Source organism: Alternaria viburni (genome assembly GCF_023758015.1).
Source record: "Alternaria viburni strain BMP 2772 chromosome Unknown scaffold_46, whole genome shotgun sequence".
NCBI classification, from domain to species: domain Eukaryota; kingdom Fungi; phylum Ascomycota; class Dothideomycetes; order Pleosporales; family Pleosporaceae; genus Alternaria; species Alternaria viburni.
The window spans coordinates 89,700-116,785 of NW_026055815.1; the positions used below are offsets into that span (position 1 = coordinate 89,700).

A 27,086-nucleotide genomic window follows, 5' to 3' on the forward strand; every position below is an offset into this window, starting at 1 on the left:
CAGCACAGCCCGACGCCCGACTCTGAGATGCACCACTCACAGCGAGGTACTTCGCGACAGGCGAGCGACCCCATGCTGAAGCCGCTTCGTGACGGCGTTTTGTCAGCCCCGAGTAGCTTCAATGCCGGATTGTGTACGCGGTTTTCTTCTCACCTTTGCACATAAGTTACTGAAGACGCCTTTTCATCTCGATACTCAATCGCATCCAAAAAGAGGTCAGACTACAACATGGCTCCCACAAAGGACGACTGCGACTGCCCAAGTCCAATCCTGTGGGAATTCCCGGCGCCAGGCAACCAGGATCTGATGCCTAGCAAGCACCCTCAGAGCTCTAGCTTCGAGATCGAGCAATACCTTGAGGCTTCCGCTCACGTCCCACCTACTTCCGGCTTTGGTACCGTCCCTGTGTACATCAACGACGTTATCGAGCCTACCTGGCCCTGGGACTTCAATGTTCCCGCTGCCAGTCACCGAAACCTGTACTGCAAGCCTTGCCAGCAGGAAAATAACGACGATACAATCTCGAAAGAGTTTGACTGGGAGTCTTGCTGTAAGTCTGTTCCATAGCATAGCTCAAATTGCCCAACGAGATATTCGTGTGCATGACAAGACAGATCTGACCGTCACGCTAGACGAGAAACCGGGGCATGGTGGGATATGGTCTACAAGCTTCGACGTGATGGGATCAGGCATGGCTAAAGTTCCAATCAAATTCGAGTTCACGCCTGAGGCGGATACCATGGTCTGCACCTTGGGTTTTCCTGGCATGCTGGAAGGAGGCCTCTCGCAGGCCTTCCCCGTCATCAATAAGCAGCCGCCATCAGACAGAGGAAGGCAGCTATTCACAGAGGATGACCCTGAAGGTGTGCCGTGGAAGGGTGATGAGGCAGCGCCATTGCGAATGCACTACATTGTTGGCATCGTGTTAGTGGTTGCGCTTTGCATGGCGTTCTCCGCTCGGCTTTTCCACCAGAAGCGGAAGCAGAGGAAGGCGTCGCAGACTCTGATGGCTCAAGCTGAGAGCGGTGGTCTCATGGAGGGTAGCAAGACAAGGTATACCGATGATATGTAGGCTGTTAGATGCTCAACTGAGCGGGGTCGTCATGCGTCCAACACGCTGGGGGCATAGCTGTAGCCACAGTAGCGATAAACGATATATGAGGATTCAACTCTTCTCCCTATGGCATAGCTCTCTTGACATACAGGCATTGCTCGGCGTGGGTGGAGATGTCGAGAGAGGCTAAAATTAGTGGTGCAGGTGTGGGGTGGGCTAGCTGCGGGAGACGGCAAGCGGAGCGTCCCAATCCAGACCGGCCGGCGTCGCGACTTCCAGTTGACGTGAACAACGCAGCTGAACTCCGCAAACAACTGTCATTCCATTCTGGCCCACTTTGTTGGTAGCGTAGCGTCCGCAATATTATCCTTCTGTTCTCTTTCTTCCCCTCGCATTTAGGCAAAAGTCTCAGAGGTGGACGCGTAGAATGGCGTCCCCTATGCTTGAGAGTCGCATCGAACCGCACAAGAAGGCGCACTTCAGTCTGCACATCAGCGACCGCATAACAGGCAGCGACGACGCGCCAGGGGAGTTTAGCAGCGTCAAATGTGAGTCTTGCCTGCAATGTTCCTGTCCTTGTCCGCTTTCTAATCCAGAGGGTAGACAACCACAAGCCCCCACAAACATCCGACTCGCGCTCTACCACGCTTACTTCGCCCTCGTCGACCGGCCTATACAACCTCCGCATCGACGACACGAACAGCTCGGGCGACAAGGACATCTTCACATTCACAGGGCAGAAGTCACAACCCAAGAAGTCATACGTCCTCGTATTCGATCCCGCCAGCCAGCAGGCCACGCTCGAGCCGCTGTCCAGCAGCTACACCTTCAACCTCGCGACCAAGAACGGCAAGGACGTCTCGTCACAACACGCCAAGATATATCCCAAGAAACTCAAGGGTGACGCAGAGAGCAAAGATGGCGAAGAGGATCTCTTCGGCGAGGCGGCGGCTGACGACGAGGGAGGGGACCCTGATGCAGACAACCCCTACGACTTCCGACACTTCTTGAGCAAGGAGAAGGAGAAACGGGGCGACGAGTCCGAATACAAATACGCGTCTTCGCCAGACTACCGCACAGGCACAGGCAGCGCCGTCAATACACCTCAGTTCGGGGCCCGCGCCTCTGCGACTGCTGCTCCAGCGCGGAAGGCTGCCGCTATACCAGCGCCCAAGAAGCGCAAGACAGCGGCCACGAACCCCATGGTAAAGCCCAAGAAGACGCAAGCCACACCAGCCGTCCGCCTCCAGCGCACCGCAACCGACACAACACCAAAGCCCAAAGCTAAGCCCGCAGCACCGCCAGCGTCGAGAATCAAATCCTCCGAGGTCATACACTCGTCTGACGAATCCGACGGCGAAGCAGCTTCCTCGCCAGCACATCCATCGCCTCCTCACCAACAACATCAGCAACACCACGAGTCCGACGACGACGACGACGACGCAGAGGGCGAGTCAGACGATGACGGTGGCCTCGAGATCGAAGTGCCCGACGCACGCCCACCACGACACAACAAGGGCGCAATGGCATCTCTCGGCTCAAATCTCAATGCAGGTTACCTCCGCTCCCCCTCCAACGGCCCGATATCCCTCGCCAGCGCCGCCAACAGCGATGGTGAAGGCTCGCCGAACCCCCGCCGCAATCGCAACGCTCAAGACGAGATCGACTTTGGTGATCTGGGCGGCGATGATGCAGAAGGTGAGGATGATGATGAGGACGATTACAACAGAGACATTGAACCTATGGACATTGGGCCGCCTGCGCGACAGGAGACGGGGAGCCATGATCGCAAGTCTAGCATGGCTGGTGAAGCGGCAGCAGCCGACGACGATGAGGATGATCTCGAAGAGCTTATGAGAAGAGGTTTGATGGGCGGGGACAGCAGTGAAGAGAGTGAGGAGGAGTGAACACGCCATTATGGTTCTGCCATCTATCTATTTGACGAGCCGCTTTCCTGTTCCGTCGCGCACATGAGCACGCCTGTATCTGCTTGGGACAACTAGTTCGTCCTAGATCACATCGCTTGCCCGACCGTCCCTGTTGGAGGCGTCACCGCCGCTTGTGCTTCCTGTGGGCGAAGTGAGGGAGAAGACGCGTCTCGCGCCATTTGTTGCTGCGACGGATAGGTCATCGGTTCAATGAGCTCCGGCTGCGATACTGTCTTCACCGGGTGTTGATGCTCGATCTCCCGGTCCTGCTGTACAAGATTGAAGGGAGCGCAGAAAGCACACCACAGGTCCTTCCCCCGATTGCCTTTTAATCCGTATCTCTGCCGAATGCGCCCTCGATTACGAAAAGGCAGCAAGATACATAAGAAGCACATAGACCCACAACATGACAGACAGCAACATCCCCAACACTATATGTCTCTGGTCAGCGTGTGCCCAACGCCGCGGAGGAGGGATGGCTTGCCTTTCTGTTGCAAGACGCCGTCCAACAATCATACCCTTCCATATCTCCCTCATGGATCTCTTGGTACCGAATCTTGCCGTACAGAACCCAAGGACAGCAGCATGCGAGCCAGCCTGTGCAAACACATCAGTCGGTGTTTATACTGGAAGACGAGAACTCGTACCTGTGCTAGCTGGATTACAGCAATCGCGCCCCCTCTGGTTCCACTCTGTCATGGTAGTTTCGTGCTTAGGCTATTGCGCTGGTGAGGATATCGAGAGGTTGATAGTAGAGTGATACATCTACACTGACGAAGAATATAAAGCTTCTATGACTCAGTCCTGTCCTTGCACCTCGTTGATGACTGGAATATTGTGCGACGTTGCTATGTTGGTACGCTTTGTCACAAAGTCTGAGCGCCGTATGTGCTCAAGCAGTGACAAAACCGATGAGGAAAAGAGTCCGGTTAACTCCAAAGTGCTATCCTCATGGATGTACGGAGGACAGTCAACTACAAGCGGTAGCGTTCTTGTCCAACGGGTCATTACTGCAGTTTACCATGGTAATCAGAGAATGGGTGGTGAACGGTCATGGATCTGTATCAGTGTAACATCGAGATAGCTTCTCTTAGTAATCTATTATCATAATCCTACATGCAAAGCTGGACCAATGATTTTTTCATCCAAATATATACTCGAATCATTAAACATGGTCTTCCGTAAAGTTTTCATCAAAGTCCCCCAAGGTTGTTGACGTGTGGCATAGTATCAACGTTCCGAAAATGTGACGCTTAACACAATCAAAGCCAAGCAAAGACGGCCATAACGCCCGCGAGCAGCGCACCCATTCCATTGAGCTCTTTGCCCAGGGCATCCGCCGCAGCACCAGTGGAAGGGGGCGCAGATGTCTCCGCACTGTCAGACCCAGTTCCCGAAGAGCCGGACTCCTCCGCGCCAGATCCTCCAGTCGCCGTTGCGCTGAAGCTGCCAGAAGTGGGCGTACCGTTGAAGTCGTGCTTCTGGCCCAGTGTGGGCAGGGGCGACGTGGGGTTGACTTCCCAGACCGAGGTAGTGAAGTCGGGGCAGACGACAGGCGAGTTGGTGGGGTTGTAGTCAGCCGCCTTTACACCGGTGGGGTTTAATGTAGCCCAGACAGCGGAGAGGTTGGGGAAATCGGGTTCTACTGGGGTAGGTTTTCCTGTGTGTTGTTAGTCAAGTTGTCTAAGAGAGAAGTAGCATGTACGACATACCTGAGCGAGGGAAACCATCCGGTGCCTGAGCAGGGTCAACCTTGGGACCATAGCTAATGAGACCGTAATCGTTCATCTCTTCGATCCATTCGTAGATAATGCTGCCAGACCAGACGTCGGCCATCTCTCCGAAAAGCGCCTCTTGGTCCTTGAAATCGCGTGGCCTTGCTGTGTTGCAACCAGTCTCCGACATGAAGATAGGGATGTGCAGATCCTCAGAGTTCTTCTCAAGCTGATCATAGCCAGACTGTTGGTAGGAGCTCTGTCCGCACCAAGAGTAGGCGTTGAGACTGAAGAAGTCGAGACGCTCAGACGCATTGTCGCCGCAAGCGAGGTAGTTCTGCAGCATAGGGCGGAGACTGGCGATATCGGCAGCAGAGTATCCTATTGGTATGCTGCGGTAGCCCTTCTCGTCGCGGTAGGCCTTCATGTCACGGGCGGCAGCCTTGATGTAGGGTGAGGTGACAGAGCCGTTTGCGGTGGTAATGGCCTCGTTGCCAATAAAGAAGCCAGCAGTGTTGTCGTACTGGTGGAATTCATCCATGACCTTGGCGAAAGCATCACGCTGGTCGGTCTCCCAGCGAGGAGTGTTCTGCTCGACCTGAGTATCGAAGGTATCGAGGTCGACCCAGATGTAGATTCCAGCATCTGCAAATGTCTTCATGCATTCGGTGTGGTCGGAGTCAGGGTCGACGTGGTAGACACGGATCGAGTTGGCACCGATGGTCTTCATGAGCGCAGAGTCGAGACCACATTGCGTCGCATCGATGAGTGGGTCGTCGGGAACGAGTTGGTACGCGATACCTGAGCGTGAGTGTCAGTGTGCGTCTACATTGACTCTTATCGTCGGACATACCCTTGACGTAGAACTGGTTGCCCTCGCTGGTGAAGAACTTGGAGCCCTTGACTTCAATGGTAGGAATAGCCGACGCGACAGCGCTCAAGCCCGCCAACAGGCTGAGCGATACCAATTGAACCATCTTGCAGTGTATCGACGAAGTGGTTTGCTTTCGATGTGGCGCGGTTGCAAGAGAAAATGTGTCGCGATAGCTGCAAGCAAATATCAGGCAAACGCACTAGCTCGCCACAAGTGCACAGTGAACGGCAGTGGCGTCGACTAGGAACGAACGAACGACTGTACAGCGCAGAAAGGAAGCGCAAACGGGCGTGAAGAACAAGACCAGCGACAACGAGAGTGAAATAGCTGAGAAGAAACAAGACGAACAACTTCTCGCGTCTCGACAAACCAAACCAACCGGCGAACCAAGCTATCGCTCCTTCCAATCTCCATGATGCCCGCTTGCCGCAAATGCATCCCGCCTTCCCTAAGCGGCGCCAGTAGCAGGGCACAAACGGCAACGAGGCCCATCATGACAGTGATAGAGGACAGGCGCCGTGGGTGCTGGTGGAGACGTGCGCCCGTGCTGCGGGCGATCGTCTGAGCGTGCCATTGGTTGGGACGCGTTAAGCCTGTTGGCGTGCAGCCTTGATGCAGCTAAGACGCGCAGAACAGGAAATCACGGTTGCTTGGTGCCCTTAGCGCGGATAGCCGATGTGGAACCGGCTACGGATAGACAGCCGAAACACCAGAATGCACCCGCCCGGGATGTGACAGCTAAGGTCAATTTATGTGGCACGGAGCCGTGAGAAGTTGGTCTTTTGCGACGGGTCGGTACTATTATTCCCAATAGTACCGCCTCCGCAGTCTGCCTTCTCGTGGAGGTCGTGTCCGATTTTATGAGCGTTGTCACCCATAATTCTGAGATTTTCTCGGTATTCCCGAACGAAAGCAACACCAACGGATATTCGCATCAGGGCAGGGATTGAATCACCAGGTCCAAAAACCCAGCGTATCAACAATATAGAGCTGGCATATCCACCTCCGTTTCAAACTTCCAACAACCAGATACCGTCACCCGCTGTACTCAAGCAATAGCTTGCCAAAGTCTGTCAAATTTCCACCCTGAAAAGCTTGGCGTTTCGCAGTCGCTTCCCATACAGATACAAGATGAATGGTACCGGGAAGAAGACAATGGGGATGAAACCAAGAAGTCAGTTACCCCAACTCAGGCCTGGGGTGTCATACAACTTCATCTCGACCTGACAACGCCAGCGTCCGACACAGCATCTACATAACCTTCGTCGTTGCTGCCCGGTGGGGAGACGCTACGACTAGACCCAGCATCTACGTCGCACTCCTCATTGTCATTCGTCACTGGAACATACCCAGGACCCAAACGAATGGGCTGCGTCTGAACTTGCTTTTCCTCAACCAAGTCAATCCGCCATCGCATGGTCCCATCAACATCTCGGAACCATCCCATACGCGTCAACATCTTGTCCTCCTTGACTATAGCATCGAAGCCCTTCTCTCTGATAACTTCAAGTAAACGTTCGCTTCCAGCGATGAGAACCAGCACGTCGGCGATGCATTCGATGTTGCGCATCATACCGCCGTAGTATTTTCTTTGTACGGATCCGAGGATGATGATGGTGATGATAAGCCAGATTAGGATGCTTGTTGCGATCCAGAACGCGACGAGATTCATCTGGAGAACTTCTACCTTGGTGCTTAATTCCGCTGTTGTGGTTGCATTGGTGTTGCGGACAATGTCTTCGAACTTTGGTGCTATGGAACCATCAGGCATGTACTGGATTGGCATGTCGTCCATCGGGGCGTTGATTTTGAGCTCCATGCCTCTAGGTTGATAGACATAACCGCCGGATTCGCGAGACAGGTTGCTGTTTACAAAGTGCTGAAAGAAGGTCGAGAAGACAGTTGAGGATGTTCTAGCCAAGACTTCCGGATCCAGTAGGGCGGTAGGATCAAATCCCACTTGTGCGTAAGCGGCGTACGACATGAAGTCGAGATTAAGACCTGTTGTGTTATCTCGCATATTGAAGGCCCTGCCATCTGAATATTGAGGGTTGGGTCTTGGGGAGTTCTCGTATGTTCGGGGTGGACTCTTAGAGGAAGGTCCATCGATATTTGCGGCATTCAAGAGCCATTGCACGAACAAGGGCCCGTAACTGCAGTGGTCTGTTAGATGGACCGAACCCAATGTTTATCTTCTAACTCACCTAGTAGTTGTATTGATATTGTAGTCATAAGACTTGAAACTGCTAGCCCTCCATTCAGAGCTATTGACCTCAAAGTCAGGGTCATGATGGATATTGAAATTGGTGTAACGAGCGTCTTCGTAAGGGTCACGCCATTGGGATGTATCAGACCAAGCGACATCCTCCCGAACAGGAACGTCAAGGAGGCGGTAGTGCTGTACGACACCGGTTTTGGGCTCCACTGTAACTACTGCTTGGCTCGACTCAAAGATAGGCATGCAGTTCAATGCCTGTATAGCGGGCGGCTCTGGGAATACGAACATGTATACATCCGGCTTACGGCGCATACTCGTGAGGAATCGTTCAATCTTTCCAGGGCCTCGGATCCATTTGACTGTAAAGTTTCCCGATGTACGATAATCGCGACTGTCTTCGGGGCCAGAAACTTCCTGCCAATTCTCTGTCCAATACGCAACTGCGGCTGGATTGTACGTTGCGTTTCCAGTGAGATTGGCGCAGCACGGTGGAATGCTGCCTTGGGTAGAAAGCCACGTCGTGGAATTGCGATCGTCAACGACTCGTGCTATCGTGAAATAGTTGTCTAGTCCAGTGATGTTACGTCCATATCCGTCGTTGTGCGACAGAAGCCACAGGCTCGTGTTTCTGGGCCACTCAACAGCACTGCATTCCAGTCGAGCACGAATCGCGGATGTTTGGACTCTCAGGCTCTCTACGGAGCGGTTGCCCCTACCTGCTGGACTCTTGATCTCAGCCGAGGCGAAGCTTTCCACACCGGAAGATACAGGCATGAAACTCCAATCATCTTGGCTCCACACTGGTTTCGGGCCCTCTAGCGCAGTATGTATGATAGCGGTGTACATCCAGTCTTTTGACAGGCTCTGCAGGTTTTCCCACACCAAGTCGCCAAGGTCGCTTGAGAAACTCTTCTCGTCGATGGTGTAGTTGAACAGCCAGGTAGGTTGATCTCTGTTTACCGATATTTGTTGCACGAATGGAACACTGCGCAGCTCCAATGCTACGGGCATCTCCGAGGAAGTAGTCAAGACGCCATTACCCGAGTCAAAGAGAGCGGACATGGCGATTGTGACTTGATCACAGCACTTAGTTGTAGTTGCAGCTTAGTCTTGGAATGTGCACTTACGAGCTTGGAGCAGAAACGTCGTCGTTGTAACAAGCGAGAGCAGCCAATGTCGGTGCTTTAAAGCTTTCAACGATGCGAATAGCCAGAACCATGATAGATAGGATAATGCGATACCCTGAGAAGGACGCTTGGCATCATGTTGCATGCTAATGTAAGGTTGAACCGTCCTACAAGTGGTGTCAACGGACTCCCACCAGAGCGTGATAACAATAGCAAGCAAAGTCGGGATGACAGATAAGGGCGATACTGTGTTTGAATGACCGAGAAGCTTGATGTTGGCGCGATAGGTGAAGAAAGCCTGATGAAGTTCTGACCTCCGCGCGTAGACGTAAAGCACTACGATTCCAGCAAGAAGAGCAAGTATGTAAAGAATGAGAAAAGTCAGGTTTCGTAGTCGTAGCATGGGTAATACAGGTGCGATGTCATAGGACTGCACTCTTGTTTTTTCTGCCACGTGTCAGAAAATACACCAACAGTTATGTAAGTACGTACTCTCATGATCGTCCTGGATGTTGGCTTCACTTTCTCGAAGCTTGCCATGCTTGGAATAGAAGACTTTTCTAGCAAGTTCTTCTTTCAATGTCTTTCTTGTGGCGAGGTCGAGTTTTGTGAAACCGCGCAACACTGTCGCATCACCGCTGCCCCATATACTTGTGCCCAGCAGTGTACTTGGATCTTGGCTAATATTAAGAGTTGTCTTAGCCGCTCGCGTCTCCCACAGGATGCCTAGAAAGAATACAAAGCAAATGAGTAACAGAGCACATACAATGCAGGCGGCTTGCCCGCTGACTAGCACTATCCGGACAGATCCAAGTCGATGACCAGCCGTAGAACGTTCTTCTAAAACTTCCGTGCGTTGCAGAGAACCACCAACAATTTCTGCGAAGAAGCGACGTCGGAATTGAGCAGCCACCACAGGCAATTGAGAATCAGCCATCATTCGTGGGATACTGAAGTTGTATGGTTCACCCAAGATCGCCGCTGGGCCCGTAAAGGGAACATCATATAAGTCGATCTCGATGTCAGACGTCTTGGTCTCGTGGGGGACGAAATCGCTCCATTTAATGTCCGTATAAGCCTTGCGTAGTTCGAGTAAGTCAAGGACGGTCGGGGGAACTGGCGTGCAAATTTGGTGGAAAAGATTCTCGTCGAACTCGACGGACAATGTCCCTGATGAGGCTGTGGCACGAGCTGGGATGGTGGCCATGCTATGGCTTGTATGACATGCATATGCAAGCATCGTCATGTTTTGTAGGAACTTTTCGGTCGGCGTGATATCCTGCCTGGGCCACCACGGCGTACTCATCATAACAATCTCATTCTCGTGGCAGTGTTCATTCGATTGAACGATAGCATCTGACATGGGGTAGTCTTCCGATGTGATGTTGTTGATGTCGCTCCAGGAAATCCAATCCGTAGTAAGGGCGTGATACTCCACGTCGACAGTGAGGTTAAACTGGCAACCCTCATTGGACTCTAGGAGAACAGATGCTTGATAGAACTTTTTTTCAGGCTCTTCTTCCCATCCTTCGGGTGCATGCCGGAGATACATGTCCTTCTTCTTCATATCCAGTTTGGCGCAAACTAAATCGGCGTGGAAAACACTCGTGTTTGCCTCCCAAGTTCCTGAATCTTGAACCTTGTAGTCCCAACGTGAGCCAGTATCAACTGAATCTTGTGGCCAGAACGGTAAGATGACAAAGTCGTCAGTAATCCAGGGGGAGGAGCTATAATTTTGGAATATTGCGCCCATAGTTCGCAGATACGTATCTCGCTCAGCTCGAGGTTGTAGCATCAATCCGTTGCGCATTGCTAGTCGTGCAAGTGTCTCCGGACTTGTTTGGTGTATCTCTTTTGTTCTCAATAGTGCAGCAGACATCGGTGAGATTCCAAGTATGGCCAGAATATAGGTGCTGCATGAGAGGATTGTAACCCAATTCCATGATCCGCCATTTCTTCGCCTTTGAAATCCTCGAGTGAGAGTTGTCCACCATGGCTTAGCCTTTTCGAGTAAAGTATAACGGGCAACTGGGATACGTCCGTCTGTTTTGCCCATTCTTGCAAAAGGCCCTGTCCGTTTGACAGCACCGAGTATGATTCCGGTCAATTGTGTATAGACGACAGCGATCAGCGTGGGTATGAACTTCCAGCCCGGCATTGCTGAATCCTCAGCACACAGCCCGTTGTTGTTATGTGAGTACCGATACAATGCAAACGTGATGGCTGCGCAGGAGATAGAAAACCCGGCAGCGGTGGTGATAAAGTGCCAGCGCAGCGCAAAAGGCATCCATCGTGGTTCTGAGTGTGTGTTAGAACGAGCAGTGCAAATAAAGCCATATGAATACTTTCGTTCGCCGCCAGGCTCCACGCAGCTTACACTAGAAACATTGGAGATTGATGCGCGATGAGATCTGTGAGTATTCGTTCTGGAATGCGCTGTCGATGTCAATGGTAGCAACTGCTGAGTTTCCATCTCGTGATGGCGGTTCCCTCCGGCTTGAAGCCCGACTCCACCATGGTGGCTTCCTCTGGTATTCTCCATAGCGCCTCAAGGATGCCAGAGCTTGAGAAGTTTGTGACGGTTCGTAGTCTAGTCAAACTGTTGGACCGTATCGTAAAATAAGTAAGGCTGAGGAGTAGGGATCGATGCATGCTGAACAGACCCCGGGAGGGTTGTTCTCGTTGGTCTCTTGCCGTCTGCAAGTAAGATGTGACGTTTCAGGCGGCCCGTGTCCGGAGCGCAGCCAGATGTAGTGATACAACAGGACTTGGTAAGCTCGGCTTTGGAAGCGGACCAATAGAGCGAGCACCCACATTCCTTCGTTATACAATCGCTTGCATTGATTCAACACTCTGGGGAGCATTCGCCGGGCTCGCGCATGGTGTTTGCAAGAATAGACATCCAACCGCCCCCACGATTAGGCGCCCACCCTCTCAGCCCCACTCAACACAAAGGAAAATCTAAACAGGTCCGCGGACTAGAGCAACATGAAAACATAGGTTGTAGTGTTAACAGCGTTGTAGGGATGTCTCAAAAGTCGTAATCAAGGTGTATCACGTACCCCAAAAGTGTGCGCGAGATGAAAGCATACAAAGTAGGCCACCTAACGTCGATGTAGACTCTAGGGTGTTCAGTTTTTCCAAGGTTAAAGCGGTCCCTCACTTCTACCACAACCTGCCTGCCTACCTAGGTATCTTCGCCCCCGCACCTACCAACTTGAGGCTGAACCTGGCACTGACTTGCAGTCGTGACAAGATGCTATCCTGCGGGAATCGAAGCTATTGCCCAATTTTGAACAATCCAACAATGACGCAGCTAGGCAGTGGCACGAGTGAGTTAAGCTGCGCGCCGAGCAGTACTCAATCTTGGAAGTACCGTCAGCGAGTACGCGCAAGCGCAATGGGTCTGATCCAGGACTCTGTGATGTTGCGGAGTACGCCCATGTCTATGTGGAAGAAACAATGACTTGGCAATATATAAATCCAATACATCAGATCATCCAAAACCCCAACAACAACCACCCCCACCCTAAGCATCCCTAAGCATACTAGCAACCCCCGCCCAAGTCTCCAACACAGTCGGCCTTATCTGATTCGCCGGCAGCGTAAACCCATACGTGCCCTTATCCCTCAACTCGTACGTGTAAGAATATGTCGCATTACCCGTAACATCAGTGTAATCAGTCGAAGAACCAGTCGTAGCATATAGTGTCGCGCAGCTGGGGCCAATGGTATAAGCGGTACCAGAGACAGCGCGGATAGCGGACTGGGCGCGGGTGGCGATGGAGCGGTGCTGGGCGTCGTTTTCGGCGCGGAGAGTGCAGTCGTAGCCGTAGGGCCAGAGGATGTATTGGCCGTAGGAGCTGGGGTGTGGTTAGCTTGGTTGTTTGTTTGTGTTGGGAGGGTTGGTGGGAGGTTGGGGACGTACTGTACGTCGAGGTAGAGACGGATACCGCGCGAGGCTTTGAGTGAGTCGACTTGCGCCTTCAGGCCTCGGAGCTCGGGGGCGTCGCCGGCGGCTACGCCTTTGTAGGTCTCTGAGCAGGGGTTTGTGGAGGCTCCGCCTGTGACTTCCCACTTGTAGGGCCAGTTACCTTCGAAAGATGTCAGTGATGAACTCTAAGGTGAAAGGGGACTCACGGTTGATATCACGGCCGACACAGCTGTTGCCGCTTACAGTTTGCCTGTTCTTGCGCCAGAGACGGTCGGTTGTCTGGGAGTAGACGAAGCCATCTGGGTTGGCGATGGGTGTAATGTAGAAGTCGAACTTGTCGACGAGAGACTTGATGTTTGCGTCAGAGCCGTACTTGGTGAGTAGTTGCCACGCGAAGTACCTGTTCGGTGTTAGCAGATGGGTTCAGGGTTTCATAAACGCTGACATACTCGGTGGTCATGGAGGTAATCCACTCTCGTGCGTGAACGTTGCCGTGAATGATGACCGCAGGCTTGGAGCCCTTGCCGCCGCTACCCCAGATGTGGATACCAGTCAAGGCTCGTCCCTGGACAGAGGTGCCGACTGTGACAATCTCAGACTGGCCAGTGTAACCAGCCTGGAGATCCCGGAGGAACTGGATGTGGTCGGCATATGGGTGGTATGCAGTGAACCAGCTTTCGCTAGGGACTAGATATGGTCAGTAGATGTCGTCGCACCAACGAGGCTCTCCACGAACCAGCATATACGCTCATTTCTCCCTCCTCGGCAAGCGCTGCACCGACATCCTCGTTCAGTACCTTGCTCTCAGCCACCAAGGCAGTCAAGGCGTCGACATTCTCTGGTGAAACAACGACGTCCAATTCAGCGGACGTGCCAGGGTTGAGGATGTGTGCAGCCAAGCTCTCGATCTCTGCCTTGACAGCATCGGTGCTGGCTACACGTAGTACCTTGAAGCCATTGTAGTCGACCTTCTTGCCAGCCCTTGGGACGACAGTGGCAAGCGCCGTGGAGGAAAGGAGGAGCGCCGAGGTAAGAATGGTGGTCTTCATGATAGGCAATGAATGCAACGACAGTTGTGCAGTGCAGTGCAGTATGATGCTGAGGAGAGAGCCTGCTTTTAAGTCGTGTAACCGTCACACCAGACCATAAACCACCTTCCCATCCAGTGTGTAGCACCGCGGACACAGTCCTACCTGTTACCTCAAGTCTCGCATCGATTAGGCAGGTACTCACCCCGTACTCCTGGCTGATCTCCTGCAAGCACGGGAGATGTACACTCGAAGGAGCTCAACGTAGATGATGCAAGCGCGGGAGGCTAGCAGTCCAAGGAATTCGGAACTCCGCATCAAGATCTGGACGGTGGTTTAATATACAGCATCACTTGGCATGTTCTCTGGACGACGTGGGTAGGAGAGCGTGATTGGTGCGGAGGCGTTGAGCTTATCGCATTAGGCAGGTGCGGGTTTCGGAGACTACGCTGGCTTGTCTTGGCTACGAGATAGGCCAAATACAAAGTCTAGGCAATGCCAGGTACGTGATCTCGTGGTGCTCGTTAGCATGGCGACATACTGCAGGGTGGTGAGTACCTTGGCGAAGCGAGTGCCTGGATGGGAAGGAGGTTGAAGATTGACCAGCCTGGATGCGCCCCAGTAATAACCTGCTCGTATGCGTGGAATGCGAACAGCATCACCGCGTTCTCTCAACAACTTGGAACACCCAGCTCTCTCAACACGTTCGCGTAGCCGAGCCTCAACCACTCATCCACATGCTTCTGTCCCGATATCCATACGCTTCCTAGCATGCCTCCAGCATTCGCGCTCGCTCCCTCTGTGGTTCCTCCGCGACGTGGAACAACCACGAGTCGATCGGCCCACATGATGACGTTGTGGGGAGGTGTCTCCTTTTCACACGTGCCCATGAGCGAGCAGCACTGCGCAATGAATGTCTTGTAGACATCAAGAACAGCCGAGGCCGGCGTATTGTTGAAGCCTTGACTGAACTCATGGACAAAGAACTGGAAAGGTACCTTCTTCGATGCGTCGGTGAGAGATGACATGATGTGGTCGAAAGCATGTGGCGGCCCTCTCAAGCCCTGAAGGTGCTTGTGTATCCTGCTGCACCCACCCTTCTCCCCACAGTTGAAGATGACGTAGAAGTTTGGAAGCTTCCGTAACACTTGCAGCATGACCTCAAAGTCATCTAGGTCAAGAGCTTCGTGCTGACGCTTGTACGAGTCCAGAGTCAACATGAGCAGTTGCGGCCTGTCGACGCAGAATAGGTTGAGTGCTAGGTCGTGCGTGCCGTTGAGCTGTGTGATGTTGAGTCGCTCGTCTGGACAAAACAAGTCGCTGCCAGGACCATATTTTCGTGATTTGTCAAAGGCATGGTTCGCAGCGCCTACGGTGTGAGGTTTGGTAGCTAGTGCTGTGCAGACCCGGAACTCTATCTGGCCAAGGTGTGAGTAGGGACTGGTGTTACTGTTGCCGTTGCTGGACTAGCTTACCGGGTAGCCTTCGTGCTCGAATTTGATAGACTCGTTGGGGCCATAGACAATGACACCTTCAGAGACGAGCTTGTCGAATGATTCGGTTAGCGCTGTCTCTGTGACGTCGTCCATGTTGAGCTGCCGACTGTTGGGTGAGTTGTTGCCCAGGTGGTGAGTCGAGCGCGTGGAGTAACGAGACACAAGGCCTGTGCTCGAAGCTACGGAGTTAGTGCCGTATAGCCGGACTGAGCAGAACACCACAAAGGAAACGGAAAGAGAAGATGAAGTTTATGTAGCATTTGCAGCTAACCCATCCAAAGAAAGACATGCAGCACCAAAAGATGTCGCCAACCAGAAGTGAAAATGCCATCGTCGATTATAAAGTATATGCCCCTTTCCAAGTTGCAGTCTCCCAACCGCAGAGATCAAGCAGTGTACATGGATGTGGGCGCAATGCCGGGGTATCGTGGTATCGTATGAAGAGGTAGAACTATGAGGTCTCAGGCTTGGCGGACAGTGGCCTCTCTACCAGGACATAGTCAGCACTGGTAGTCGAAGTAGGAGTCGGTGTCTCTGGTAGCGCACCTGGCATGTTTTGGGACTTTGAGGCAAGGGGGCTGGCGGCCCCTTGTGACCGAGCGGCGTCTTGTTCGCGCTGGGTGTCGTTCTTGGCTGGGGGTGAGTTGCTCTTTGCCTGGTTGAGGCGCTCTTCGGCGGCCTTGAGCCTGGCCTCGAGGGCCTCGAGCTCCTTGGTCTGGGTCGTGACTGCCTGCTTCCTGCGCGCCTGTCAGCGGGCTACAAGTAGCGGTGAAGAGGGCGGGCCGTACTTCTCCAGGACCGTCTTGTCCAGGGTCGCGAGGCCTTCGTCCAAGTTGAACAGGCTGTCGAGCTCCGACATGAAGTTGCGGGCTAGGGTGCTGCAGGCGTGGTCAGTCTCAGAAAGGCGGGAGCTATGCTAGCGCCGGGAGAGCTCACGATTGAGGGCGGTTGTTTGGCTTCCAGCCTTGGTCCGGGTCGTCCATGGTGGCCGAGTGTGCAGGGTACGAGGAAGTCATGGTGATGGGATGGGGAGCAGGAGCGGGTTATGCAAGAAGCAGGCGGCGTGGGGAGGCTCGGGGACGGTGGATATATTTATGGGCTGTACAAGAGTAGACAAATATGGGCAAGTGGCTCAGCGGATCAAAGATGTTTCATGCAACTCAGCCAGACCTGGGGTGGAGGGGAGGGAGCATAATATGGCGACCCTGGAATAGAGAGGGAAGGACGATTGCAATGTTAGGAAAAGGGGACGCCTATGCCCCAAGCTAATTTGGGCGTAGATCGGAGGTGGAGCTTGGAGGAGCGAGGGATCAATGATAGTTTGAGCGCCGCTCCCGAGTGCCCGACGAAGAATGGCCGACGATACGGGCACAACGACAACGACAGGAAGCTGTAGGTGCGGGTGCAGCAGGATGTAGAGGCATATAGGGCTATAAAGCTATGCTATCCCAAAGTATCGCAGTACATCAGGGCCCGCTGTCAGGTCTGGTTCTGGCCCCGCGCCCGCGTGAGGCGACGTGAGGCCGGACGCGCCTGATTGGCTGTGGCCGGGGGCGCCCGATGGGGGCTTCAGGCGGCTGGGCTGCGAAACCCCGACGACAATTTGCGACATTGCGACAATCTCCCTCGACACCACCAAGCCCCCGTCCATCTCGCTCAATTTCCCCGCCCGCCGCGCCCATCACGACTCTCGCATGCGATGCCCGTCTGCCCGCCGTAGCAGCCTCTCCGCCCACCGCGCCCGCGCCCGCAGCCGTGGCTCCCCTTCCGCCCCAGGCCCATCGCCCTCGCGCTGCACACGCCTGGGGGATGAATACTAGCGGCTCCGCCTACACCAACCTCGAGTCGCTGCTGCTGTTCCAGTGCCTGCATGCCTACGGTGTCGCCCCGTCTGTCTTCGGGCGCATCTCCGACCTGCTGAAGAAGCACCCCGACGTGCAAGCCCACAAGTACTTCCAGCCCGGCCGCCTCAGCCCCGATGCGCTGCGCAACTTCTACCTGGAGCGTCTGAAGCGAGAGCTCGAGCACGAGCAGGGCGGCGACAGCGATGGCCCGAACGGGGAAGTCACGAACCCGGCCAAGAGAAAGAGGCATAGCCCAAGTCTGCCGACGGTGCAGGAGTCGCTGCAGCACCAGCACCTGATCCCGAAGCTTGTGACGAAACTCTACGCGTCTTATCGATATGAGATCACGGAGCAGATCCGGATAGAGGAGGAGCGATACGAGCGGCTGCAGCGCGACCTCCAGGGCATCGAGCGCGGAGAGTGGGATGACCAGTTGCGCGAGAAAGCAAGCGGCCGGACACCTTCATCGCGAAGCCCTACGCTGCCCAGGAAGTCGCCGCATCTCGCCCCGAAGACGCTGCAGCCGAATGCGAACCCCACGCCTGTCCAGAACGGCGCGCGTGGAGCGCCCGTCATCGCGCCTTCCCCAGATCCATCTCAACAACAGCCGGCATCCGCGCCACCACACCTGAACGGGCACCCTTCGCCAACCCAGCGCAAGAAGCCGCATCCTCCCTCAGATGGGCGACGGACGCCTTCGACACCGCAGCCAAACCCAAGTCAGCCACTTGCACCGTCGCGATTCCAGCAACCGCCGCAACCCCACGCCAACTACAGCTACCCCCAGAACATACAGCCCCAGCCAGGCTCGCACCAAAATGCCGGCCATCCTCCGCAACCGCCGTCACCAGCGCTGGGGTCTCCCGCGCCTCAGTTCCAGCCCCAGCCAGGCCAGAACTACGCGATGAATGGCGCGCCTCAGTACGGCCCACCGGGCTCCCAACCGCCATACCCTCCACACCAGCAGTTTCCCATGCAACAAGCGTCAGGGCCTCATTCACCCGGAGTTCACCATGGACAGCAACAGAGGGCGCATTATCCCCCTCCTGGTCACCAGCCCTACCACCCGCTGCAACCGCAAATGGCCCAGCCACCGCCCCAGGCAGGCTTCATGCTTCCACCGTTCCAAGTCGCGCCCCAAGACCCCTCGCGCGTCCACCATCAGTCCGCCGTGCCGCCGCACCACCCTCAGGTCTCCACGCCTGCGAGCAATCGGCAGCAGCCCAGAGCAAACATACAGACTCCCGGCACCGGCACCGGCAGATCAGGCGCGCCTCAGATGCATCCCCTCGTCATCCAGGCGAGACAGTCTTTCTCGACGCCGATGAACCCGCGCTCTCCGCACAGCGCTCTAGCGACTCCGGTCTCAGCCAAGAGTCTTTGGAAACGATCAAGCTTTACCGGCACACCTGGAAGTTCTGCGAGCCCGCGCCCCGAAGTGCTTCCTCTCGACGACGTACCGCCGCTGATCCGGCCAAAACACACACCACCAAAGGCGAAGACGCAGCGCAAGTCACGGACAAAGGGCAAAGGCAAAGAGGCAGAGCAAGAGTCCACGATAGACGTCGAGACACCACAAAACTCTCAGCACCACGACCAAGAAGACGATTCTTTACTCGAGCCCGAGACTCGGTCCGGACGTTCACGGAGAAAAGCTCCTGCGAAACGAACAAGACCCGGCAGCATAGCCTCCTCCCGAGCAGGTGGCTCTGTGCGGGATCGAAGTCGAAGCCGGTCCATCCTCTCACATACCGACACAGTAGCAGGTGACAACGAGTCGCAAGCTGGTCGTCGCATCAAGTCAGAGCGCGGAAACTCGGTGGACCCCACTGAAGAGGAAGGTTCTGTTGGAACACCGTCACACATGTCCACACGACGCCGTGGAGCAGCGCCGGCCTCATCACTCTCATCACGTCGAAAACGTAATGCCCGTGAGGCCTCTCTCGAAGAGAATGACGATGCGTCATTCAGCACTCCAGGCCCACCCAAGACCCTGGTCGCGCCACGTAACTTCGCCCGCATGACGGCACCCATGATGTACGATATCAACTCCCACAAACATGCTTCAACATTCAATACCGCCGTGCGCGCGAAGGACGCCGAAGGATACTACGACATCATCAAGCGCCCTACAGATCTTTCTTCCATCAAGAAGGCTATAGCAACAGGCTCAAAGCAAGTTGCCGCAGCCGCAGCCGCGTCGGATAATCCTACAGGGAGCCCCGGCGGTGTCATGGGCGGCGTCGTAGAGTTGCCTGTGACGGCTGACAATGTCCCGCCAAAGGCCATAGTCAACGCTGCGCAACTGGAGAAGGAGCTCATGCGCATGTTTGTCAACGCCGTTATGTTCAACCCAGGAGAAGACGGCGTGGTGAACGATGCGAGAGACATGTTCCAAACGGTGCAAGGCCTAGTCAGTACTTGGAGAGATGTGGAGAGGGATAGCGGACGCGCGGGAAATGAGGGTACACCATCGATCGAAGAAGAGGACCTGCCCACCGCGAGCAAACGAAGGAAGATATAGTATAATCCTCGAACGGCTGGCTATGCATGATTGATCACAGCATGGGATGGAGTTGGCGGTGATTTGGAGTCTACATCGATACCATGTCACGACACTGCTGCGGCAGGCTACCACTCTTAGAATTGAACATTACCCATCTTGACCGTCTTCATCGTCCACGCAGCAGTCAGTGTGACCGCCCACTTCTACACTACTGTCTTGTGGGTAGATTGCCATCCCTGGTGATATCGAAGTAGCTGCTATCTAAGGCCCGCTTCGGGTGGACCTCTAGCTTAAGCTCTTTTACTTTGAGGTGAGAGACGGTCACCATGAATACCTGGGCCCAGCATATAAAACACTACCAGGTCTCTCTTCTCCCTCCATCTCTCCTACCTTCTCAACTCTCCTCTTCTCGCACGCAGACGACCACCAGCCGCAAGTATCTGTCACTTCACGATGGATACCTCCAAGACTACCACACCTCCGGCGACGCCGTCGCGCGCCTCGATTGATCCCGCCACCAGTATCGAACGATCAACTGTCTCCATGCATCCACCCAGGATGGATAACAGTGATGACTTTATCGAAATTCCGCACGTTCCAGATCTCGTCGATATCACCCCGCCCCAAATGCTCATGCGAACGCCTATCAACATCGAATGCGGTCCGGACCTCGCGACCAAGATTATCTTCCACAAAGAGATGATTTGCTGCCACAGCAAGCAGCTCAGCAATCTTTTCGAAAAAGCGAAGTCCACCATGATCCACTACGAGAAAGCCGATAAGGTCCGCGATGAGCTGGCCCAATACGTATTCCCCGAGGTCACTCCGAAGGAGTTCGAAACCAATCTCATGGATAAGCAGGTACGTCTTGTCAGTATACCCAGGATGTAGACACCCGAGCATCAGCGGCCCCTCCGCTCCGTTCACAGGAAGAGCTGAGCTCCATAAGCCTATGTTGACGATACATGTCCTCATTTGGTGATGGTCGTTCGCACGTGGGCTATAGGCCTGTTCAGTTCTCTTCCTTTCATAACTTCCGCTTTTGATAGTCTCCCTCTAACATTCTATAGGCCAAGCCTCTGATCATGAAGGCATATGACAACTATCCTCTGTTCGGATATTCCAAAGGCGTCAAAAGTGTAATCATGGACGCAGTAGCTGGAGAAACCCACGCCAAGAACGTCAAGAAGGTGGTACCGAAGTCAGCAGTGGACTTACCACTAGCGAGCCGATTGGAGAATCTCAAGCCTCAGGCCGTACACGCTGTAGCCTCGCTGCTCTTCGCCCGACTTCACGCCATCAAGAAGACCGAGATTCGCAATGCTGAGAAAGATGCTTTGAAAGCTGCCGCTCAGCACCGCATCATACTCCCCGATGTTGAAGAGTCAACGGTTCGAGCGCTCATGGAGTGGATGTACCAGCGAAAATTTCCGTTGATGGAGACCGAACAAACCTACGCTGTCATGAAGCTCGCTCAACAGATTGGCGTTGGGGTGCTCGCCACTGAATGCCACACAGCGCTATTCAACGCCACTAACGCCAGCATCGAGCGCGCCGATGCCGACGGTACCTCTTTCCAAACCCTGCTAGGCTACGGTACAAATCCCGCCGCTGACGATATCATCGAGGTCGTCTTCCAACACGCCATGAAGGACGAAAACGCGCCCAAGGACCTGAAGGGCCTCGTTATCGACGCCCTTGCTGGGTATCTTGATCCAGAACTATGGCAGCACGTTAAGGGCCAGATCAATCATAGGACCGCATTGCAGATCATTGAGTCTATGGTCAGCTTGCGGGCGCTTGTCAAGATAGAGATGGACGGGCAAGACAGTATCAAGTCTGAGAGCCAGGAGCTCTCTAGCGCATCCACTCCTGAGAACATGGAAGTGGACGAGGACAAGAAACCCATTCACGTCAAAGAGCAGAACGAAACCCACGTTTGAGGACGCCATCCGTTCGCTGCCGCAAAATCGACGAAATCCGAAGCCGATGCAGATTTCCAGGAAGTAGGAAGGTAACGCAGTGAATGCGATGGGGAAAAGTACAGTCTGGAGGTATCTACGGATCGTAGATCCCTCATACATATCAGCGATTGCTTTCTGCGTTTCATTTCTCGATTTCTCCCGTATCTTCCAACGAGGAGATGGAGAGTATTACTAGCATATTATTCTTTTCACTTTTTCGTCCAATCAATGGTTGCACATGTGACCGATAGGCTGCTAGTAGTGAAGGGGTTCAGTGTGTTCTACGTCATTTTATGTCCCTGTAGGTGAAGGTGAGTGGACTCTGGGTACGCTTACTTAGGGGCATGTGTCCTGGGTCTCTACGCTCATACCATGGACAGGCTAAGTTGTTTACGGTGTCACGTCGGCAGTGCGAAGGTGACACCGCGTATCGTTTTGTATGCGGAGGGGTCTTCGATCCAGTAGCCGCCCGAGATGGTCCATGCCTTCGCATAACTGATACAGACTCCTTGGTGGCGAAGTAGTCCTTTTGCGCAACGCTTTCTCAAAATACTGGTGTGTGTATCCCTTGCGTGCGACAGTTTGAGCGAGTCACCTCCCGACGACCTGGTCTAGTAACGGGAGCGTTCAGCGGGGAAGGCGGGGACTCGAGAGCCATAGCGGCTGCCGCGGGTGTGGTGTACGGGTTGCACTATGATGTAGCTTCGAAGGAGAGCATGCCGTTGACTGGACGCTTTCATGATACGGTGGCATGCTGCTGCAAAGAATTCCACAGCTAGGACCTGTTCATCTGCAACACGTCATTTCTCCCCTGATCCCACAAGATATGACGGTTTTTCCTGTTTGAGAGGTATGCGATGCTAAGGCTAGCAACAGTGGCGTTTCTTTCGATACTTTGTGGGAACACTGATGTGCCAATCATCTTCGCCAGAGAATTCATAGCAGCGTGACCCGCACACACGGTTTGTACGACTCGAGCGCTACTAAGAGTTGCTACTGTTGTCTTGACCGTTGATGGCATAGCGACTTATCATAGCGTACGTTGCTTCATCGCCCAGTGGAAGGCTCATCGTAGTCTACCGAGGGTACTGACACAGCATCGATCGTAGATATGGCTGATCGATCGACCAAAATTGCGGCCATCATCGAGATTGTTCGATGATGGAGTTCAGTTGCTATTGAGAGCTGCGTATGCCAGTCCTTTTTTGGGGTAGATACTCCGCTTCATGTGCACTCTTCCGGTCGAGTTGAGCAATCTTGATCGGCCCGCTGGGAATAATGGCAAGCTGCCGCGGTCTCTACCCGTGACTTACCTAAGTATGCCACGTGGAAGGCGGTGTCATGCCTACAATGAGATGCGGTACGCCGATGTCATAAGCGGGACATAAAAGTCAACAAACTTCCGCGATCTTCGTCGCTTCATGTTGCTCGACGCGTCGCAGGCATCTCCTGCCACTTGGAAGCTTCTCCAAATCAGAGCTGTCCCGATCTTACCAAGGCCTCTTGGTGGCGTAATTGTAGTAGGTCCAGCCCGTCTAGTGAAAAGTCGCAAAAGGCAATATGTTTGGCGCAAGATGCTATTTCCCCAGGAAAGCCCTCTGTCGTGCAACATGAGCCGAATAGCCTACGTAGCTGCCGCCGGCTTGCTACATGACACAACGTCACACGTCCAACGGAAGCGGGATATCCAGCGCAAAATACCGTCGTTGCGCGTACAAAAACTTGCAAGAACAGAAATCTGGAGAAGTCTGGAGAGAATTCCAATGACTAGAGCTGGAGATGTTACCGCTTTCGTTGACTGTCTTTTCTCTAGCGTTAACCTGTGATATGAAGTATTTTCCTTGATATCACTGTCCTACGACGTGAATTCTGCTCTTGAAAAGGCGGCTTGTCGTCCGCAAACATAGGAATGCATCAGCAATCATGTTCCAATTCTCAGAGCTTTTACAACTACCCCAAATCTTCCGCAAAGACGAATCACGATTCAGTCGGCGTCGACAGCTTCCAGAAGATGGTCTTGAACTGTCTGATATGTCCAACACAACACCTTTCCAATCGACAGACGTCTCTCCACGCTCTTCGTTGGACTCAACGCGCTCGGCATCTTCGTCATCATCATCTTCCAGCACCTTGTCAGCAGCTTCAACATCATCACCCTCACCGAAGCGGCGATCATCGCGTCTTCCGACTCTTTCTTCGCCATACTTGTACGAAACGCCGGTCGCTTTCTCTGGGCCGCGGGGGTGCTCGCACGGAATGTATCGCTAAGGACTTGCGAGCAGCGCTCGTGCTTTCGAACATGACATCTCCACTGGCCGTCCGGCTTTGATGAGAAAAGTGGAAGTTATTACCGGGGAAGGTGGATGGGAGCTGTACCTGTGCTGAACATTGATGTCTCTATATGGGATGTTACGGCTTGGATATAAAACCGGGCTGGGGTTGGATCGGGTCAGTCTTGTGAATATGTGGCGGTTGAGTGTACTGTGAAAAGCCTTTTGTTTCGTACATAACACCCATTTACAAACCTAATTATCAATCTTTTTATTACACTAAAGTCTGTACAATTGTCAAACGAGGAGGGGAAAAAGACTTTAGTAAATGCGCTCAATTTAGGTACCAGACAACTTCAGTGGATCTAGGGTGCTTGTATACGTCATTCGCCAGCGCTAACCAAGTCCGGGCTAATGCGGAAGTCTTCCGCTTCCCATCCGCCTTTCCACCAGCATTTCACCTCGAGAACTCGACCTCGTCACATATCGTGTAGTCCCATACTCTGAGATCGCCCCGACGGACGAGCAATTTTGCGCAACTTTATTGACGCTACCCGTGCAGCTATCTGCATCGCTGCCTCCGATGTGTCCGGAGCGACCCGGGCCGCGATCCAGTTCATTTCCCGAAACAGCGGCATCATGCTCTCGACTGATAATATAGTCCATTGAGAATACAGATTTCATTGATGTCGGAACTGGAGGATGGCGATCGGCTCACCTCACCCGGCGGTTAGACGAGAGCCAGCGTGGTCGCCGTTATCTAACATGTCGCCATCTCCTGTGAGCTGTGGTGGACCCTCATCTGCTATAGACATCAACTCGTCCTTGTCTGGGTGAGTGGATCCGCCCACGTCCCAGTGCTCTGTGTGGAAGTGGGTGAGGAATACCACACCATGACCTTCAATGCTCACGTTGCATACAGGACAATGCCTGAGGCCTTGGTTCTGAACCGCTAGGCTCCATACTCTTGGGATATTCCGGCGAATATGCTCTCTCAGCGCCTTTTCAACATGTAATTCCACAAGACCACGGAAACGAGAGTATTCCCGTTCCCACACAGCGCCCAAGGCTAAGAGCAACGCCCGGTTGGCAGCACTCGGCTCCAGCGCTCTAAGAACGGTCGTCATGTCCTTGTACAGCTGTGTGGTGTGGTATTCCAATGATTCCTCTGGTGTTTGCCGACATATGAGCTGTATTGATACAATCTGAGCCATCAGGATATCGAGATGCTCTAGTCGCAATGGCAAGTCTTCCGCGCACCGAGAACGGACGGTAACAGCGGCACTGGTCTTGGTTGCGAACACCACCGTTGGACAACATGGTGGTATATTCACAGCCTGGCCGACACGCTGAACGAAGGCAATACCGTTTTCCAACTCATGGCATACATTTGTGCAGTATGGCGGGACATTTCCGGCAAGATCTTTGAGATACTCGTGCAGGGTCGTCAGATTATGTGGCGTAGGCGGATACACGATGTACACGCGCACACCGGTAATGACATGTATGGTACTGGTGCTCATCAGGGCTGACGCCTCCAAGGGAAGAAGCGCACCACAGGACATGATCGAGGTGGTGTCGGTGGATGGCCGGGTGAGCGTACTCGAAGTCTCATTCTCGCCCTGGAAAAGTCTGAGACAACGGTCTATTACAGACGATCGGAATGTGAGCGTCGTCGCGTATGCGGCATAGTGTTGATCGTCTAGGTATTCCACAAGCGTTCGAGCTATACTCTCCCGACTCGCGTCACCTTCTAAGAAACGGAGAGAAAGAGGAGCGGGTCTAGGCGGATATAATTGCGCTTCGTCGACCCAAGACTGGTGCTTCTCCAGGATCTTTCTCAGTGAGCGCGGGTGTGGCCAACCAGCGCCTGTTTCGTACAGTGTCAATTCCGGAATGTCAGTGACTTTGGAGGCACCATAAACAGTAGCAGAACTCTGGACAGCTTTGCCATTCTCAACACTGAGGAGACTGATATGGCCAGGGATTATGAGATCTGCGAACTCTGCTGCACGAGCAGCTGGACATGACTGAAGCTCGCGGATGACAGGATCGAGAGTCCACAAATGAAGGGTGGTCGACATTGCCTTGGACTCGCCCGATATTGTCGGTATTGCGATTGTCGCGAGTGCAAGGGCTAGGTTGGTGTAAGCGCAAAGAATAATAATTGTTGGAGTGGAGCACGAGGGTAAGAGTGTCAATGTTTGTACGAAAGAAAAGCTTACACTAGCGTGAAGGCGGGTGCGCCTACTGTAAAAGAGTGAAAGTGCTCCAGACTCTTGGCCTCAGCCACGCTCGCAAGTCGGCTTTCAAATCACCCATATACACGAATATACGTGGTCCCAGCTTAAACGACGTCATTCAAACTTGCAGTACCGGCGCCTTACTAGAATGTCTCCATTGACAACTACACAACATAATAGTGAGAAGACTCAAAGCAGCAATGTCGCACACGGTCTGGTCCCCAACGGACGCCACTGCCCCTCTAGACATCCACGGGCGGAAGGTACAAATTTTGCCAAAGCTGACCAGAAATATACGTCTTGACTCAGCAATAGACACTATGAAGACAACGAGAACACTATTTGCCTCCTTCATTACCCGGTCAGTTGTGACGCTTCGATATTCAATCGTCTCCTTGCTTTCCCTTTACGTCGCTCTCCCGTAGAGCTACAGCGAGTCGTCAGATAATATGTTGAATCAGTAAATGTATTGGATACTTGAGCTGCTGTGGCTAGCAGGCTGGAGAATGCGTAGGTCTTGATGATGGGGCTAGCCTGGCTATTATCTTCCAAGCATTGTACCGGTGGATTAGTAGTTAGGTAGCAGCGACGAACGCCATGTAGATGCTGTGTTGGATGCTAGCGTCATCGGGTCGGGATGAAGTCATGTCAGCCGCCCAAGACTAAATGTCGAACTGACAGACGCTGTCCGTCTGGCGTATGCATGCCGATGAGTCTGGACCCACTGTTGTTTGACGCTGCTGGTCGCCTGAGGTGGTGATGCATCTGATGGCTTCGAATTCGATGAGAGCGAGGCTAGAGCTTGGTGCATAGTGTGAGAATCAATGCAGAGCAAATCATGGAGAGATGAGGGAAAAGACTGCTATATTGATGGACCTACAGCGA

General features: G+C 53.6%; 9 protein-coding genes across 9 annotated transcripts; 4 read left to right on the forward strand and 5 right to left on the reverse strand.

Annotated features, from left to right (window-relative positions):
• Positions 1-228: 228 nt before the first annotated feature.
• J4E79_011684 (uncharacterized protein) lies at positions 229-1,072 on the forward strand (the record flags this gene model as incomplete). The annotated part of the gene is made up of 2 exons (XM_049360513.1): positions 229-550; positions 615-1,072. 2 exons carry the CDS (start codon positions 229-231, stop codon positions 1,070-1,072), a joined length of 780 nt encoding a protein of 259 aa, XP_049205054.1.
• Positions 1,073-1,481: 409 nt separating this feature from the next.
• Positions 1,482-2,961, forward strand: J4E79_011685 (uncharacterized protein; the record flags this gene model as incomplete). The annotated part of the gene is made up of 2 exons (XM_049360514.1): positions 1,482-1,602; positions 1,658-2,961. 2 exons carry the CDS (start codon positions 1,482-1,484, stop codon positions 2,959-2,961), a joined length of 1,425 nt encoding a protein of 474 aa, XP_049205055.1.
• Positions 2,962-4,244: 1,283 nt separating this feature from the next.
• J4E79_011686 (uncharacterized protein) lies at positions 4,245-5,674 on the reverse strand (the record flags this gene model as incomplete). The annotated part of the gene is made up of 3 exons (XM_049360515.1): positions 4,245-4,642; positions 4,695-5,498; positions 5,551-5,674. The coding sequence occupies 3 exons, from the start codon at positions 5,672-5,674 to the stop codon at positions 4,245-4,247; spliced, it is 1,326 nt and encodes a 441-aa protein (XP_049205056.1).
• A 1,110-nt stretch (positions 5,675-6,784) lies between these two features.
• J4E79_011687 (uncharacterized protein) lies at positions 6,785-8,851 on the reverse strand (the record flags this gene model as incomplete). The annotated part of the gene is made up of 2 exons (XM_049360516.1): positions 6,785-7,724; positions 7,776-8,851. The coding sequence occupies 2 exons, from the start codon at positions 8,849-8,851 to the stop codon at positions 6,785-6,787; spliced, it is 2,016 nt and encodes a 671-aa protein (XP_049205057.1).
• Positions 8,852-12,445: 3,594 nt separating this feature from the next.
• On the reverse strand, positions 12,446-13,899 carry J4E79_011688 (uncharacterized protein; the record flags this gene model as incomplete). Its single annotated transcript, XM_049360517.1, has 5 exons — positions 12,446-12,779; positions 12,845-13,010; positions 13,057-13,250; positions 13,300-13,537; positions 13,587-13,899. 5 exons carry the CDS (start codon positions 13,897-13,899, stop codon positions 12,446-12,448), a joined length of 1,245 nt encoding a protein of 414 aa, XP_049205058.1.
• A 650-nt stretch (positions 13,900-14,549) lies between these two features.
• J4E79_011689 (uncharacterized protein) lies at positions 14,550-15,467 on the reverse strand (the record flags this gene model as incomplete). Its single annotated transcript, XM_049360518.1, has 2 exons — positions 14,550-15,296; positions 15,354-15,467. The coding sequence occupies 2 exons, from the start codon at positions 15,465-15,467 to the stop codon at positions 14,550-14,552; spliced, it is 861 nt and encodes a 286-aa protein (XP_049205059.1).
• A 358-nt stretch (positions 15,468-15,825) lies between these two features.
• On the reverse strand, positions 15,826-16,390 carry J4E79_011690 (uncharacterized protein; the record flags this gene model as incomplete). Its single annotated transcript, XM_049360519.1, has 3 exons — positions 15,826-16,111; positions 16,163-16,252; positions 16,311-16,390. The coding sequence occupies 3 exons, from the start codon at positions 16,388-16,390 to the stop codon at positions 15,826-15,828; spliced, it is 456 nt and encodes a 151-aa protein (XP_049205060.1).
• A 793-nt stretch (positions 16,391-17,183) lies between these two features.
• On the forward strand, positions 17,184-19,742 carry J4E79_011691 (uncharacterized protein; the record flags this gene model as incomplete). The annotated part of the gene is made up of 1 exon (XM_049360520.1): positions 17,184-19,742. One exon carries the CDS (start codon positions 17,184-17,186, stop codon positions 19,740-19,742), a length of 2,559 nt encoding a protein of 852 aa, XP_049205061.1.
• A 435-nt stretch (positions 19,743-20,177) lies between these two features.
• On the forward strand, positions 20,178-21,667 carry J4E79_011692 (uncharacterized protein; the record flags this gene model as incomplete). Its single annotated transcript, XM_049360521.1, has 2 exons — positions 20,178-20,585; positions 20,795-21,667. The coding sequence occupies 2 exons, from the start codon at positions 20,178-20,180 to the stop codon at positions 21,665-21,667; spliced, it is 1,281 nt and encodes a 426-aa protein (XP_049205062.1).
• Positions 21,668-27,086: the final 5,419 nt, after the last annotated feature.